Source organism: Ursus americanus, chromosome 2 (genome assembly GCF_024610735.1).
Source record: "Ursus americanus isolate L20-20 chromosome 2, mUrsAme1.1.p, whole genome shotgun sequence".
Classification (NCBI taxonomy): Eukaryota; Metazoa; Chordata; class Mammalia; order Carnivora; family Ursidae; genus Ursus; species Ursus americanus.
Genome location: NC_142128.1, coordinates 97,639,755 through 97,655,346, shown reverse-complemented (window position 1 = coordinate 97,655,346; position 15,592 = coordinate 97,639,755). Strand labels below are relative to the sequence as shown.

The window sequence follows — 15,592 nt, the reverse complement described above, 5'->3', positions numbered from 1 at the left end:
GAGAGGTGGATTCTCGGCGACTTAGTAAAATTAATTTCTCACAGGTGTAAGTGTCAAATTAGAGTCACCTTATTTTTAATAGTGCCCAAAAATTGAAACATTAGTTTTTTGTAGTGCATTCTTTCGAATTTGCATAATTCAAAATCCTATTATGTGTGACTTGTGTATTCTCTCCGATTTTTTAAACATTCAAGAGAGGGAATGCAGGTGGTAAGAGAGAGAGGTGTGACACAGGGTCAGACCTGATGGAGAAAGACCAGGGGTTTGAAGGAAGCCGGCCGGAGGAGCATCCGGGACCATAGAGAGGACACCCTAGAGAGGACCCAGGAGCACAATACTGTCTTTCTTGGGAGATCACTCTGTACTGAATTTGAGATGACTGGCCAATTTGGAAGTTAGATTTCTTCTTTTTTTTTAAATTGAAATCACTCCCGGCTTGAATGCTGCTAGAAAATGTTCAACCCTCAAATTAAAAATGCTTAAATAGCCAAATCCTCTCTTTATCCTTTGGCACAGAGGAGCCATTTTGTGCTCTTCAAAATGGCTGACAGGAATTTTCTGAGGAAGCTACGGTCTGAAAGCAAACCAGGGATTAGATCTGCTTCAAGTCTGAGACCTTGTGTTTAGAGCCATAGCTAGAAGCTAACAGATGTGTTTTTTCCAAACCAATGAAATCAAGAAATAGCCATGAAGATAAAAAATTGTTCTCTAAATCTTCCCTTCCATGTCCTCCCTGCTGATCCCTTTAGATTGCAGGAGTTTGTGATTATAACTTTATTCACAACCCATTTCTGGTTTTCAAGTAGCTCCCTCTCCAAGATGAGATTACAAAGCTTTGAAAATTAGAGGCACTCCTCCCCTCACCCCAAAGAGCTATCCTTGACGAGGTGCTCTGTTGAAACGGAAGGAATTTGCTTTATAGCAGCCTCCCTTGTGGAATTATGTATGGGGACATTTAACAATACAGAATTTGCAATGGGCAGGTGAGAGCCGGCCAAGTTTTTAAACGGGATTTCACAGACCAGGTCAGCAGGGAGATGGATGGGTGAGCGGCAGCGGATACAATTATTTGACTTTCTGAGCTGTTCTTTTGAAGCCTCTACACTTAATAGAAAGAAAAAGAATAATCCTCTTTGCCAACCTTTTGTAGCTCAATCTTTATTGTTCCCACTAAAATCCAAAGAAAACGGACAAGATTCATTTTGTCCAGAAAGCATTTGTGTATTTTATATAGGTCTGAGCTTTGAAGCGTTGATACCTAAGTGGGAGAAAAGACAAAGATTTCTCTCTAATCTGAGGAAATCAAAGGGGGAATTTCTGGAGCTCTCTGGCCTAACTCAAAATAGTCCTGGGTGGTATCTCCAGATATATGCCTCTTTTGCTACTAAACTCAGCATGGAAATTAGCACAGGCTCACAAAATGATGAAAATTAGGCCAGACTATAAAGAAGCAAGCCTGTAGGCAAATTAAGACTTTTCCATAAAACCTGAGAACATGACCTACAGGGAAGCTTTGTTTTACTTATAGGCTATCAATCACTCAACGTGCATCTCCAAGATACTGGCCTCGTCAACGGGCCGCTTGGCCAACCATCTGCAGGATTGTTTGTTTGACTTGGGGTGCGTGAGAGGTGTTTGGTTAGTATTTACTCGCTGCTGTGTCCAGTAGCTGACCAGATGGTTTGAATAATTGGATATTAAAAAAAAACTATTGGTCTGGCAATACCAAGTCTCGATGGCCAAAGTAGGTCATCAAAAACCACCTTATTGGATTGCTTGCCATTCTATTCTCAGGGCAGAAATAAAGAAAAGCATCACATGCATTTTGACTCTTTTCGTCAGAACTCATTAGACGGCCACTGTGGAAAGAGTTGGTGAGAATTTGGAGAACTGGTGACATTTTCTGCTGATGGGTAAGTGCTCCTGAAACTATTTGTGTTCTGGGCTTCCACTATGAGAAAGGCTCACCGTAGGACCTATTTGTGTTGGGTTTTTAATTCTGAGTTCTAAGAACAACACATTTTCCACCTTCTTTTGTCACCTTAATGCTGATAACACTGTTAACAGTGGGCCCAGGAGAGCCACACACATCTGGGCTTGATTGTAAGGGGGCAGACAGGATTGTAAAGGGGCAGACAGGATTTCTACAGGCGGCTGTGAGGTAGAGCCAGCATTCTTAGTAGAGAGAGCCGGGAGGAAGAAAGGTAGAGTGAAGGAAAGACAGCAGGCTTCCTTGGGAGATGGGAAAGTCCTGAGGAAAGTTGGGGGACCTGGATATTCTGCATCTATAAGGAGGCCACCCCTACCTCTCCAGGATCCCAGAGATTCTACTTTGAACAGAAGTTTTCTTGTCTCCCTTCTGCCCAGAATCCCTAGAATGTGCTCAGTGACATCTCAGCCCTACTGGTCACCTCCCCAGGTTGCCAGCTGTGAGTTCAACCAACGTTTGCCCTTCCTTCTTCAGAGCTGTCTTGCTGCCGCTGACCTTCTCTTAAATACACAAAACCACTCATTGCCACGCACAAAAACATGTATCTGCAGACTCAAGACATGTCCACCAGCGTACAGATGAGCACGTGCATGCAGTAGGCACAGCAGTGTGTGAACACTGGGCACCAATGCATGTACACGTACACACTGTAACACACCAGAACACATACACAAACACTTGGCTCAGCTGCCTCCTCCCTGGAGCAGGTGGCTCTGGCCATTCTGCCTCCTGTGGAAGCACGTTGCAACCTCCACCCCAACCCCAGGTTGTCTTTTCTATTCTTTCCCCTGTAACACCTCTTCCCTCCAATTCTCCATCGTCCCTCCCAGCCCACATGATAAAAGGACAGTTCTAACTCAGGGCTGTCGTTCACATTATGTCTTAGAACCAGGACAGTATCCCATGGAGGGGACCTGGGGAAACACAGACGTGCACAGCTGAGCTTCTAGTATCTACAGCAACAGAGAGAAGGAGGAATTTGTCATGTCCTAAACGGTGGTGGCGGCTTACATTCTGGGTTGTCCTCTCCAACCCCAAGGTTTGCAAAGGCAATGCACTGCTCGCCCAGTGCCCTATAAATGCCCTGCAGAAGCTCCTGAGCCCTCCTCTCCCCAGCCCTCCTCCCAGACAACTGTAGGAAGGTAACAGATATCCACCTCATTGATTCTTTAATGCTTCACATATTTTGCTCTACATCAGATTTTGTATCTTGGTGTGTTTTGTGCCAGTCAACAGCAAAAGGGCTTGCCCTCCCTGAGCTCGGATCAAGCAGATGCAAGCCTAAGATCTGGCAAAAATAATTGAAAACTGATTTCAGACATTTGTCCTTCAAAGGCAGTCCTCCCACTCCTTGAGGATTTTGTAAAAACAAAAAACCAAAAAACAAATCTCAACTCAGTCTGTGGTGAATAGCCATGTTTGTCCACCCTCTTCGCGAAAATGGAAACTCCGTGAGAAGAGGACCAACTTTCCTTGAGAAAACCCCACACATACAAAGCCTTATGCACTGTATGAAAGTACATTCTTATCAAGAAGGTCAATGACAGGCTATTACTTAGAATCAAAACCTCTCAAATAGGATTTAATTTAATTTTAATTTACGCATTTGATTTTCACATACAGGGAGGGCAGTGGTGGAGACAGGACTCACACGGAAACGGGTTGATTGCACGCAGAAGGCCATCCCTCCCAAGACAAGCTCTAAAATACATGTATTTATTAAGAGTAAAACAGATAAAATGGATTTTCGCAGATTTGTGGGAAATGTGAGTTCAGAATTATAGTAACATGCCAGAGAAAAACATAATTCCATATTAACAGCCAAACATGTCACACGCAGCAGAAAAACTCGTGGGACATGAGGATAGTCAGCATCAAAATAACTATTTCTTTAAAAATTGAGAGAGAAATAATAGTAAGTGCTTACTGAAGGCAATACCTTCAGAAGTCTGCCTCAGAGCTCCGTCACCGGGGGTATGACATGGCAAATCAACCAGCAAGGACCTGGGAGAGAGGCTGTACAGAACATTCGAGAATGTATACCCTGAACAAGGGATCAGAGAAACTGTGTTTGGGGCCTGGATCTACTCTTGGCAAGTCATCAAACTTCTGAGCCTCACTTTCTTTGTTTATGAAAAGAGAATCCTACCCCTTTATCTGCCGCCTGCTGTAGGCTGGAGATGAGAAGCAAGTAAGTGAAAGCTCAGGAAGGCACTTTGTAAATATACGGGTCGGACTGCGTTAAGAGACCGACGGTCTAGACGGGGCAAGGATCCTGCCTGTCCTTGTTCTAATGCTTTCTATTTATTTTTTTCCCCTTGAGCCTGAAAATTAGTTGCTGAGAAACACAAATCATAAGAGGCAAGCCAAGTGGACAGTGGACACTCCTAACATTTCCCCTGCTGCAAATTTGGCTGCTTCAGACAGCAATCTGCTTTCTCTTCAAGTCAGTCCTTAACCAACGAAGAAGTCCTTGGGTGGTCCCCGATAAATCTGCCGTCAATGCACGAGCATAAGGGACAAGCCAGGAAATGCTGGACTTCGTCCTTGGATTTTTTACAACAGAGGCTCCCGCTAGAGAGTTAAAAATATTATGATAAGGTGGAAGTCCAGATTTAAAAAAGTATTTGGAGCTGCAGGGAATCATGAAATTTAGTTTCCTAATTCTGTAAGCCAATACCAGGAGTGGGGGTGGGGGGAAGCTGAGAAGTAAGTGTTCTTAAAAACTTTGTAATTTCAAGAACGCATGCCATTCATTTTATAGGTGAAAGGGATGTTCAACTCTCTCCTTTCTCATCTCGCAGATGAGAAACCAAAGCCCTGGGAGAGCTGTCTGCCCAAGTTTGCATGACAATTTAGCAACGAAGAAAAAGAAACATATTAGTACCAGGGTTTCCAGCTATTGCTTTGGGAAAATGACGTCTGTCTCTCTCACAGGTTGGGAGACTCAGGCCCACATGGTATTGGCTACTGCTTTTCGAGTACCTTTTGCATGTTGCACTTCTGAGAGGCATTTCTGTTCCACCACACTGGGCAGCAGGCAGACATCACTGCCGCCATCTTACAGAGGAAGCACGGGCTCTGAGGGCCCGCAGCTCCGCTCAGTGAAAGGCTGGGGAGGAACCACCGCTTGACTCCAGATCTTTCTAGCTCCATGGCCCTCTCTTTCCCTCCCCATGTTGCTGCTCTAGAGAAGACCGAAGCCATTGCCGATGGCCGGAGAGTTAGGAAAAAATTCTCTTTCCTCAACGGTTGTTTTCAACAGAAGCCTAAAGTAGCCTGTGAAATGTTCTTTGACTTTAACCTAATCTTTTCATGGTCAATCCTGGAGACATTAGCCCAAGGACATAACTCAAAAGAAATTTGAGAAGCTACGTATGTAAAGATTTTCTTGCAGGATTAGCTATAATAACAAAAATCAGAAATAGCCCAAATGTCCAACGATAAGGAAGTGGGAAAATACGATGCATAAACTATGGAAATTTACAGAGTAATTAAAAACAATCGTGAAGGCTAAGCATAGAAAATGCTCACGATGGATTACTAAGAGAAAACAGCACACGGAAATGTTTTTATGATGGCAACTACATAAAGATAAATATACACTTATAAAAAATATTGGAATGGAACACAAAGAAGTAAAAATGAAAAGTTATTGGGCGAGCTTGTACGATTATGGATTTAAACAATGTATAACTTCTTCAAATGAGTTTTTGATATTTTTATTAAAATACCTCAAATGAGGGGCGCCTGGGTGGCACAGCGGTTAAGTGTCTGCCTTCGGCTCAGGGCGTGATCCCAGCATTATGGGATCGAGCCCCACATCAGGCTTCTCCGCTGGGAGCCTGCTTCTTCCTCTCCCACTCCCCCTGCTTGTGTTCCCTCTCTTGCTGGCTATCTCTATCTCTGTCGAATAAATAAATAAAATCTTAAAAAAAAAAATACCTCAAATGAGGAGAGGGGGAAAACAGCGATAGCTACTTGGAACATTGAGTTAGTAACCTAGACCAAATCGGTCTACACTGCTTAGACAACCTGCTTTTTTCTTCTTTCCATATTTTGAGGTAAATGGATACTGTGATTTTTGCCATAATCCACAAAATTGTTTTTCTCCTGGTACCTCCATTAAATCGTTTTTTAAAAGTTTATTGGTCCACATTCTCCAACAGTTGATAACCTTGTTTATTTTCTGCTTTTTCCCTAGGGGTTAAGCCAAGCCAGAAAAATGAGCATTTTTCTTTATGTACATTTTTCTTTTTTCTCATCGATTTATTTTTGAGATATAATATTATTTGAAACATATGAAATTATCTTGTTCATAAGTCCAAAACAAACAAATATCGGAAATTTTATATCAAGAATTTTAATAAGAGCAGATTTTATCTTAAATCATCCTCGCAACTCATTTTGAATCATTTGTTGTTCACTCACACTGCCCTGTCCCCTCCACCAGCTTAATTTCTGTTTTTTGTTTGGTTTAGATTTAAATGCTAAGTTCTCTAGAAGAAACGTCCAAATAATGCCACTCCAATATATTCCCTACCCAATAAACCATTAAAGTTAATCACATGGAAACGTCTAGATTTCTTTCCTTCATCCACTTCTTAATTCATTCAACAAGTACTTATTGTTGACTCTCTGAGCCCATCCCTTCCTTCAGGGAACATAGACTCGGTTTTTTAGGCTGGGAGGAATGGCTCAGTCCCGCAGGACTAAGCAGTTTGTTTTCAACTAATGTGTCAAGTGACTGGTATGATCATTTTTTAACCAAATTGACTGAATGTTTGCTCAAATTGATTAAATCTACCATCCGTTTGGTGTTAATAAGAACTAACACTGGCCCAAGCGGAGAAGAAGCCTATGTTGAACGATCCGTGCTGTTTATTTAATCCATTAGCTGACCATAGATAAACACAGCTCAGGAGAAAGACGATTCCCGAAGGGCGTGTTTGGACAGATCTCAGGCAAAACAGTTCCTGAGTTAGCGCCTTAACCGTTCTAAATAAAACGCAAGACACGATGCCTGGGGACTCTGGAAAGTAAATGCATACATCCAGTAAAAGTTAAATCTAATTTTTTAAAGACAAAGGCAAAAAGTAAATGAATTTTCAATGCATACAGCCGTGGTCGTTCACCTAAGCAAGAGCTCCCCGGGCCGGGGGCACAGCAGCGGCTGTGGTCTCCAGGCCCGCAAGTATGCAAAGTGTCAAGGGAGAAAATTTAAGCTGCTCCTCGATGAGCGGAGCCAGGTGGTTGCATGGCGGCTGGATGAAGCAGACCTTGTCCTGCATCGCTGAGAACGGACCTCACACCCAGCTCTGAGCACTTTAGGCAAAGATCTGGCGTTCGAGAAGTTTGCGTTTAACTATCCAGCCACTGGGCACACACACCAAGCACTGGGCTCCGAAAGCTGGGGGACCTTCCTGCCCCGGTGGACTGTGTCTCGCAGTTCCTCCCCCTGACTATTTAGATTATATATTTTGGAGCAGGTTTTCAGTTTGGGGGAACATCCCCTTCAGAATCCGTTGTCTTAGAAAATAAAAATGGCGGTTCTAATGCTCATCCTGTGGCCTGTCAAAGCTTCGATCCTCGTTGACGGTTGGGCCCACCGCTCGGCGGGACCACCGCTATGTCCCTGTGCTACAATGGGTATGCTCAGAACTCGAAAGAAGGATGAGTTGGATTTCGACAGATGGAGAGAACGCCCAGTGTTGTTTACAACAGAGTTGAGAGCAAATTAAGAATTCTAACCATGGGTTTCCATTTCCTGTTGCTAGATATTGAGAACAAGAAAACAGACCATGATGTAATAATAGTAATAATTAATACCACTGCTATGTTTGGCTCTGCTGTGTATCAGGCACATTGCATTCAGTTCTCATGTTTACAACTCTGCAAGGAAAGTTATCCTTACTTTAGAGGGGCGAAAACTAAGGCCCAGAGAGGATAAGCAACTTGCCTAAGATTGCACAGCTAGGAAAGTGGCAGCCCTGGGATTCCATCTATGTTTGACCTGACTTTTGCCATCACATCCAGCTGCCTCCCTAAAAGTAGAGGTGCAAACAAGCCTGGGAGCCTGCATTCCCCGAGGTTTTGGGTCACAGCAGCATGTCCTCGCCTCGCAGGACGATGGCCACACCGGCCACTGGGTGCATTCTTGGCCACTGTGGGGTAGGGAGTTCTAGATACTGAGAGGCTGATGGCTCTGCAGGCAAACGTGTGCCTGTGCCATTAAGCACACCACCTTTGTCGCTTCCAGCCACAGACCCCGGTGACCTTGGCAGGCTCTCCCCCAGCGACACCCCCTGGTAGACAGACTAGGTCATTATTTGCTTTGATCCTCATGATCTGGGCATTTCCATAACAAGCAAATGGAAAAATCTTAGTAAAAAGTGGATTTTGAAAAAGCCTTTGGGGATGGGTGACTTCATTGAGCAAAAGAGAAGACCTCAACTCAAATTCTGTCAGCAGCCTTTCCGCCAAGCGAAGCCGTACAGGCAACATGGTGTCATTTGCAGCCTTCGGGGCTAAAGGCCCAAGTCTCCCCTTACGTCACCTCAACCGGGCAAGACGCTTGGAAGAACTTTCATCTAGGAGCCTCCTCTAAGAGCAGCTGAACTGTCCATCTCCACCCCAGCAAAGCAAGGGGCATGGAAAGATGAAAAATCCAGTCAACCTGACTTTCCTCCTGTGTGCCATTTGTGGAAACGGGCACGGCCCCATCCAGTCTGCTGGGTGGGGTTTTGTTTGCCACTCTCGGCAGCTACCACCACCCAAGCAGCTTCTCTTTTCCTCCTCTAACTCTATTTTGCTGCTACCGTCAACCCAAAGGGACTGGTGAGGAAACTCTGCGTAGCGGAATTATCTCTGTGGCCTGAGAAGCCCAGGGTCTGAGGCTGTTGCCGTCAGCTGTTCCCCTGAAATCACGGAATTCACAGGCTAGCGTGGTCCTCTTGTCCCCTGCACACAGGATGGGCCGCCTGGGGCTTGCTCTGGAGCCCTCACCCCACAGTGCCATGTGACTCATACCCAACAAGGCTTTTCTGAGAAGAAAGCTACGATCTTACAGAAAACCCCACGAGTACTTAGTCCTCAAAAGCCCCGAGGCACCAAGCTGAGGCCATGCCATGTTCCTGTCAGAAGCAGAAGCTCCAGTGGCCTCCCCTGCCCTCCCACCATGGTCGCTAAATGCTCTCCCATGCTGGAGCCGTCTGTGAGGAGGAAGGGCGTTTGCTTGTGACCACCTTCCCTGTTTCTTCAGATTCAAATCCAGCGGGTCCCATTTCTTATAAAGATGCTGTGGCACCAATCCCCCAAGACATTCAGTTTTCTGTTCACATGTTCTCCTCATTACCTGGCCTAGAAAACATGGTGGGAGTGAAAGGATTCTAGAAAAGCCAGGCTCCCATGAACAAAAACGAGGTGCGGAGTAAGTTCTCTTGCTGGTTGGTTGTTAGTCACAGTGGTGACTTAACAGGTCACATCCTCTCCTCTGTCCCTACGTTCTGTCAGTATCTCTAGCTTTTTGGCCTCAGATGGAGAACTGTTTGCAGTGAGGGGCGGTGGGTGAGTCACGAAGCCTGTGATGGGTGTGTCCCAGAGCCGCCCTTGGCTGTGGGCTGCGGGGGCAGCCATGACAGAACTGTGTCTTGACATGGACCCCGAGGAAGATCCCTTCCCTCCTTTGTTGACCCTGCTGCTTAGTCCCTGCCCCATCCAGGGCTTCAAGTCAGCTGGGGTCACAGCCGTGACCCTGACTGACCAACAAGAGAAGGGTTTTTTGTTGGCAAAGGAAGAAGGAAAGGGGCTGAGTGATGGAGCCCACAAGGGGGTAGAAGAAGATGCTGAGACAAGAAAAATGGCCTGGCTGGCGTTTCCTCATCCCGTCCAGCGTCTGTTAAATACTCCCTCTCCTTTTCTCCACACTGGCCTGCCTCAGTTGCTCTTCTACCTCCTTCCTCCTTATCTTTCCCTTCCGCGGACTTCCCTCTCTCCTGCTATCACTGGAAAAACCTGTCCTTGGGCCAGGTGTGCGTTCACCAGGCTGCTGGCTCAGAACCCACGTCCAGCTCAGCTGTGATGAGCGGGTCCTGGCATGGAGCTGACCCTCCCTGCTCAGCCGCCCCTCGATCTGGGGAGAACAGGAGTCAAAAGACACACCAAGTCCTAAGTACTGCTCCATTACCCTCCCCCCACAGCACACACACGCCCAAAGAGTTTCTAGAAGTTCCTTGCCATCGATACGTCCGGCCTTACCTGTAACTGGGAGCTGTGCCTGCAGCAAGGCCATGATAACCAGCACCTTCCACGTCATCTTGTCCTTTCCCCCAGGATGGTGCCAGGACGCCGAGGCTGTGGCAGCCATGGCTGGGGCACAGAAGAGCAAAGGAGTCTGCTGGCTTTGTTCCGCCGCTGCCTCCTCAGGAAGTGGAGGACTATGGGGCCTTTGAGAAGGCTCACACCTGCCAACGGGGCCAAGAAACTCACACTCCCCCTTTCGGTTCATAGGCAGGAAGCTCTGGAGGTTTGAGGGTTTGAGGCGTGTGTGTGTGTGTGTCTACATTTTTGCTTTTTCTCTCCTTTAACCATTGTTTTACTCTCCTTTTTCTCTAACTTTCGTCAGATTTCATCTAATTCCTACTTTGATTGGTGAAGTCAGTCCCGAGGCAAATGGGAGTTCACAACGCATGTAAGGACATTCGCCATTTTCCTAGACTTACATATTTTATGGAGGTTGGTGAAATGGCAGGGCCCTGGACCCAGAGTCAGGATGAACACGGAGGCAGAATACCTGGGCTCGAGTGCCTGTCCCTGCTACCCACCTACCTACGTGCTGTGGGGCCTCGACAAAGCCACTCAACATCGCTAGGCATCAGCGTCCTTCCCTGTAAAGCAAATTGCTGGGGTAGGTCTGAGATTGCAGATCAAAACTTGGCCTGAATTTGAACCACATAGTTTTTCAAATGCTCTTTTTGGTTGTCAATACGGAAACCTTGGAGTAATTTACAATAATAAAAAGATAACTAACTAGAAATAACCTAATAAAAAGTGTAAGATCTATATGAAATGAACTTAAAACGTTACTGAAGAATGCAGAAAGGACCTGGGTAGATGGAAACGCATATGGTCTTTGATAATCTTAAGAAGACCACAATTCTCTGTAAACTAATCCACCCATCCCCACTAAAAATACCAACACATAAATACAACTCAACAAATCAGAAAACCGTTGTCCTAAAAATCAGCCAAAGATCAGAATAGATATGTCTTCAGAGAAGATATGTGAACGGCCATAAGCGCATGAAAAGAAGCTCAATATCTCTAATCATCAGGAAGTTGCAAATTAAAACCGCAGGGAGATATCACCAAACACCTGTCACAATGGCTAAAATTAAAAACTCAAGAAACAAGTGTTGGCGAGGATGTGAAGAAAAAGTAATCCTTGTGCACTGTTGGTGGGAATGTAACTTGAGGCAGCCACTGAGGACAACTGTATGGATGTCCCTCAAAAAATTATAAATAGAATTATCATACAATTCAGTAATTCCGCTTTGGGCATTTACCCAAAGAAAATGGAAACACTAGTTCAAAAAGATATACACATCCCTACGTTTACTGCAGCATTATTTACAATAGCCAAGATATGGAAGCAAGCAAGTGTCCATCCATAGGTGAATGGATAAAGAAGACGTCTGTGATGGAATATTACTCAGCCATAAAAAATGAGATCTTGCCATTTGCAACAACATGGTTGGAGCTAGAAGGTATTACGCTAAGGGAAGTAAGTCAGACAGAGAAAGATAAATACCATATGATTTCACTCTTATGTGGAATTTAAGAAACAGGACGAATGAACAAACAAAGAGAAAAAGAGACAAACCGAGTCTTTGATACAGAGAACAAACTGGTGGTTGCCAGAGGGGAAGCGAGTGGGGGGGATGGGCAAAAGGAGAAAAGAAAGAAAGAAAAAAAAACAACAACTATAGTGAGATACTACTTTACGCCCCCTAGGTGACTAAAATAAAAAAGATAGATGAATCGCGTTGGTGAGGATGTAGAGAAATTGGAACCCGCATACACCACTGGCGAAGTGTAAAATGATGAAGCCCTTTTAGAAAACAGTTTGAGGGGCGCCTGGGGGCTCGGTTGGTTGAGCATCTGACTCTTGATATTGGCTCAGGTCTTGATCTCAAGGTCGTGAGTTCAAGCCCTGCACTGGGCTCCGTGCTGGGTGTAGAGCCTACTTAAGAAAAAGAAAGAAAAAAAAGAAAACAGTTTCACAGTTCCTCAAAAAGTTAGAGTTATCATATGACACAACAAGTCTACGTCTAGGCATATACCCAAGAGAATTAAAACATGTCCACACGAAGACTTGCATCTTAACATTCATCGCAACATTATTCATAATAGCCCTAAATTGGAAACACGCCAACTGAGGAATGGTAAACGAATGTGGTATAGCCCCAAAATGGAATGTGATTCAGGCAGAAAAAGGGCTGAAGTATTATTACATATTACATGGATGGACCTTGAAAACATTGTGTTAAGTGAAAGAAGCCAAACAAAAAAACACGTATTATAGACAGAAAGTAGATTAGTGGTTGCCTGGAGATAAGGAAAAGGGGAAATTCAGACTAACTGCTTATAGGTAAGAAGTTTCTTTTTGGGATGACAGAAACATTCTAGCATTTAGATGGTGCTGACAGTTACAGTACAGTGAATATAGCAAATTTCACTGAGATTACACTTTAAAATGGCGACTTTTATGTTACGTGAATTCTATCTCGAAACGAAAATAATGCTAAAACAAACAATATTAGTTCTGTGCCTGCAACTAATTTCTCACTGTCTCTGGCTTCCTTTTTCATTTTCTTAATGGTATTTTTAAATGAAAATGTTTTAATTTTGATGATATCCAATTTATCAATTTTTTTCTTATGGTTTGTGCTTCTTATATTCTTTTTTTTTTAAGATTTATTTTATTTTATTCATTTGACAGAGATAGAACAGCCAGCGAGAGAGGGAACACAAGCAGGGGGAGTGAGAGAGGAAGAAGCAGGCTCATAGCAGAGGAGCCTGATGTGGGGCTCGGTCCCATAACGCCGGGATCACGCCCTGAGCTGAAGGCAGACACTTAACGACTGTGCCACCCAGGCGCCCCTGTGCTTCTTATATTCTATACCTGATTCACTGGGAGATTTTATCATGAAAAAAAATGCTGTGTTTTGTTGAAAGCTTTTTCTGCATCTATTGAGATGATTTTATGACTTTTATCATTCATCCTATTAACATGGTGTATCATATTTATGGATTTGCCTGTGTCAAACCATCCTTGCATCCCAGAGATAAACCCCACTTGATCACTGTGCACAATTCCTTTAAGTACCGTTGACTCTGGTTTGTTAATATTTTTATTGAAATTTTTTTGTGACACCTGAAACTAAATAACACTGTATGTTAACCAAACTGGAATTAAAACAAAAACTTCCTTAAAAAAGAGAAAGAAAATTTTCGTGTCTATATTTATCAGGGATATTGATCTATGATTTTCTTTTCTTGTAATATCTTTTTTTCCTTTTGGTGTAAGATAATGCTGGCCTTGTAAAATGAGTTAGGGAATGTTCCCTCCTCCTCGACTTTTTGTAAGAGTTTGAGCACTGGTGACAATTCTTTAAATGTTCGGTAGAATTCCCCAGGGAGAACATTTGCTCCTGGGCTTTTCTTTGTTGGGAGACTTTTGATTACTGATTCAATCTCTACTCATTATTGGTCTGTTCAAATTTTCTATTTCTTCATAATTCAATATTGGTAGGTTTCATGTTTCCAGGAATTTATCCAGTTCTAGGTTATCCAATTTGTTGGCATGTAATTGTTCATGGTAATTTCTTACAATCCTTTTTATTTCTGCGGTATCAGTTATAAAGTCTCCTCTTTCACTTCTGATTTTATTTATTTGATTCTTCTTTTTTTTTTTTTTTTTTTTGGTAGGTTTAAAAGTCTGTCATTTTGTTTTTGTTAAAAAATAGCTATTTATTCCATTGATCTTTTCTCTTATTTCTCTGGTCTCTCTTTCACTGATTTCTTCTCAGATCTTTATTATTTTCTCCCATCTGCTTTGGGCTTAGTTTGTTCTTTTTCTGCTTTCTCGAAGTGTAAAATTAGGTTGTTTATTTTGAAACCTTTCTTGTTTCTTAATGTGGGGCATTTATTACTATACACTTTCCCCTTAGAACTGCTTTTGCTGCTTCCCGTAAGTTTTGTTATATGGTGTTTCCATTTTTGTTTGTTCCAAGATGTTTTTAAATTTTTTTCTAAGATCCATCGGTAGCCCAGGAGTATGTTGTTAAGTTTCCACATATTTGTGAATTTTCCAGTTTTCTTCTTCTATTTGATGTTTTGTTTTATACCACTGTGGTCAGAAAAGACACTTGGTATGATTTTGACCTTCCTAAGTTTGCTAAGACTTGTTTTGTGACCTATCATATGATCTCTCCTGGAGAATGTTCTGGGTGCACTTGAGAGGAATGTGTGTTCTGCTGCTGGATGGACTGTTCCGCATTTGTCTGACAGGATCATTTGGCTGAAAGTGTGGTTCCAGTCCAACATGTCCTTACTGATGTCCTGCCCGGATGATCTGTCCATTGTTGAAAGTGGGGTATTAAAGGCTACTCTTATTGGCCTGTTGCCTCTTTCTCCCTTCAGATCTGTTAGTATTTGCTTAACATATTCAGCTGCTCCGATGTTGGATGTATATATATTTATGACTGTTATCCTCTTGAAGAAATGACCCCTTTATTGTTATATAATGATCTTCTTTGTATTTGTTACAATTTTTGACGTAAAGTCTATCTTGTCCGATTTAAGTGTAACTACCCGGCTCTCTTTTGGTTTTGACTTGCACAGAACATCTTTTTCCATCCCTTCCCATCAAGCCTATATGTGCCCTTAACACTGAAGTGAGTCTCTTATAAGCAGCATATAGTTGGGTTTCGGTTTTTTTATTCATCCAGCCACTCTCGTTTTCTGATTGAAGAATTAAATCCATTTACATTTAGAGTAATTATCGATAAGTAAGGACTTACTAATGTCATTGTATTCATTGTTGCCCGGCTGTTTTATTGTTCTCTTGTTCCTTCCTCCCTCTCTTGCTTCCTTCCTTTTGTGAACTGGTGATTTTCTGCAGTGGTAAGCTTTCATTCCCTGCTCCTCACCTTTCGTGAATCTACTATTGATTTTGCCTTTGTGTTTACCATGACACTTACTTTAAAACGGCTTTTAGATGTAACAGTCTAATTTATATTAGTAACAACTTAACTTCAGTCACATACAAAAACTCTACCCTTGTGCTCTCCCCTTCTATGTTTTTGATGTCACAACTGACCTATTTTTATGCTGTATATTAAAAATTTTTATAGCTGTAGTTATTTTTAATACTCTTGTCCTTTAACCTTTATACCAGAACTAAGTGGTTAACACAACACCATAATATGGTATTGCGGTATTCCGAATTTGACTACACATTTACCTTAACTAGTGTGGGGGACATTTTCATATGTTTCATACTAATAATTAGCAACCTTTCATTTCTACTTGGAGGACCTT

The 15,592-nt window shown here is 43.1% G+C and overlaps 1 protein-coding gene across 2 annotated transcripts in view; it reads right to left on the bottom strand.

Moving 5' to 3' along the window:
* The window catches only part of CD247 (CD247 molecule), a 70,278-nt gene extending 59,762 nt beyond the window's left edge, over positions 1–10,516 (bottom strand). Inside the window, exon 1 of one of the 2 annotated variants that reach the window (XM_045797923.2) lies at positions 10,247–10,516. In XM_045797923.2, coding sequence (XP_045653879.2) covers positions 10,247–10,496 — 250 coding nt within the window. In that variant the 5' untranslated portion in view covers positions 10,497–10,516. The remainder of the gene's footprint in view (positions 1–10,246) is intronic. The other variant, XM_045797914.2, reaches the window with a different exon arrangement.
* Positions 10,517–15,592: the final 5,076 nt, after the last annotated feature.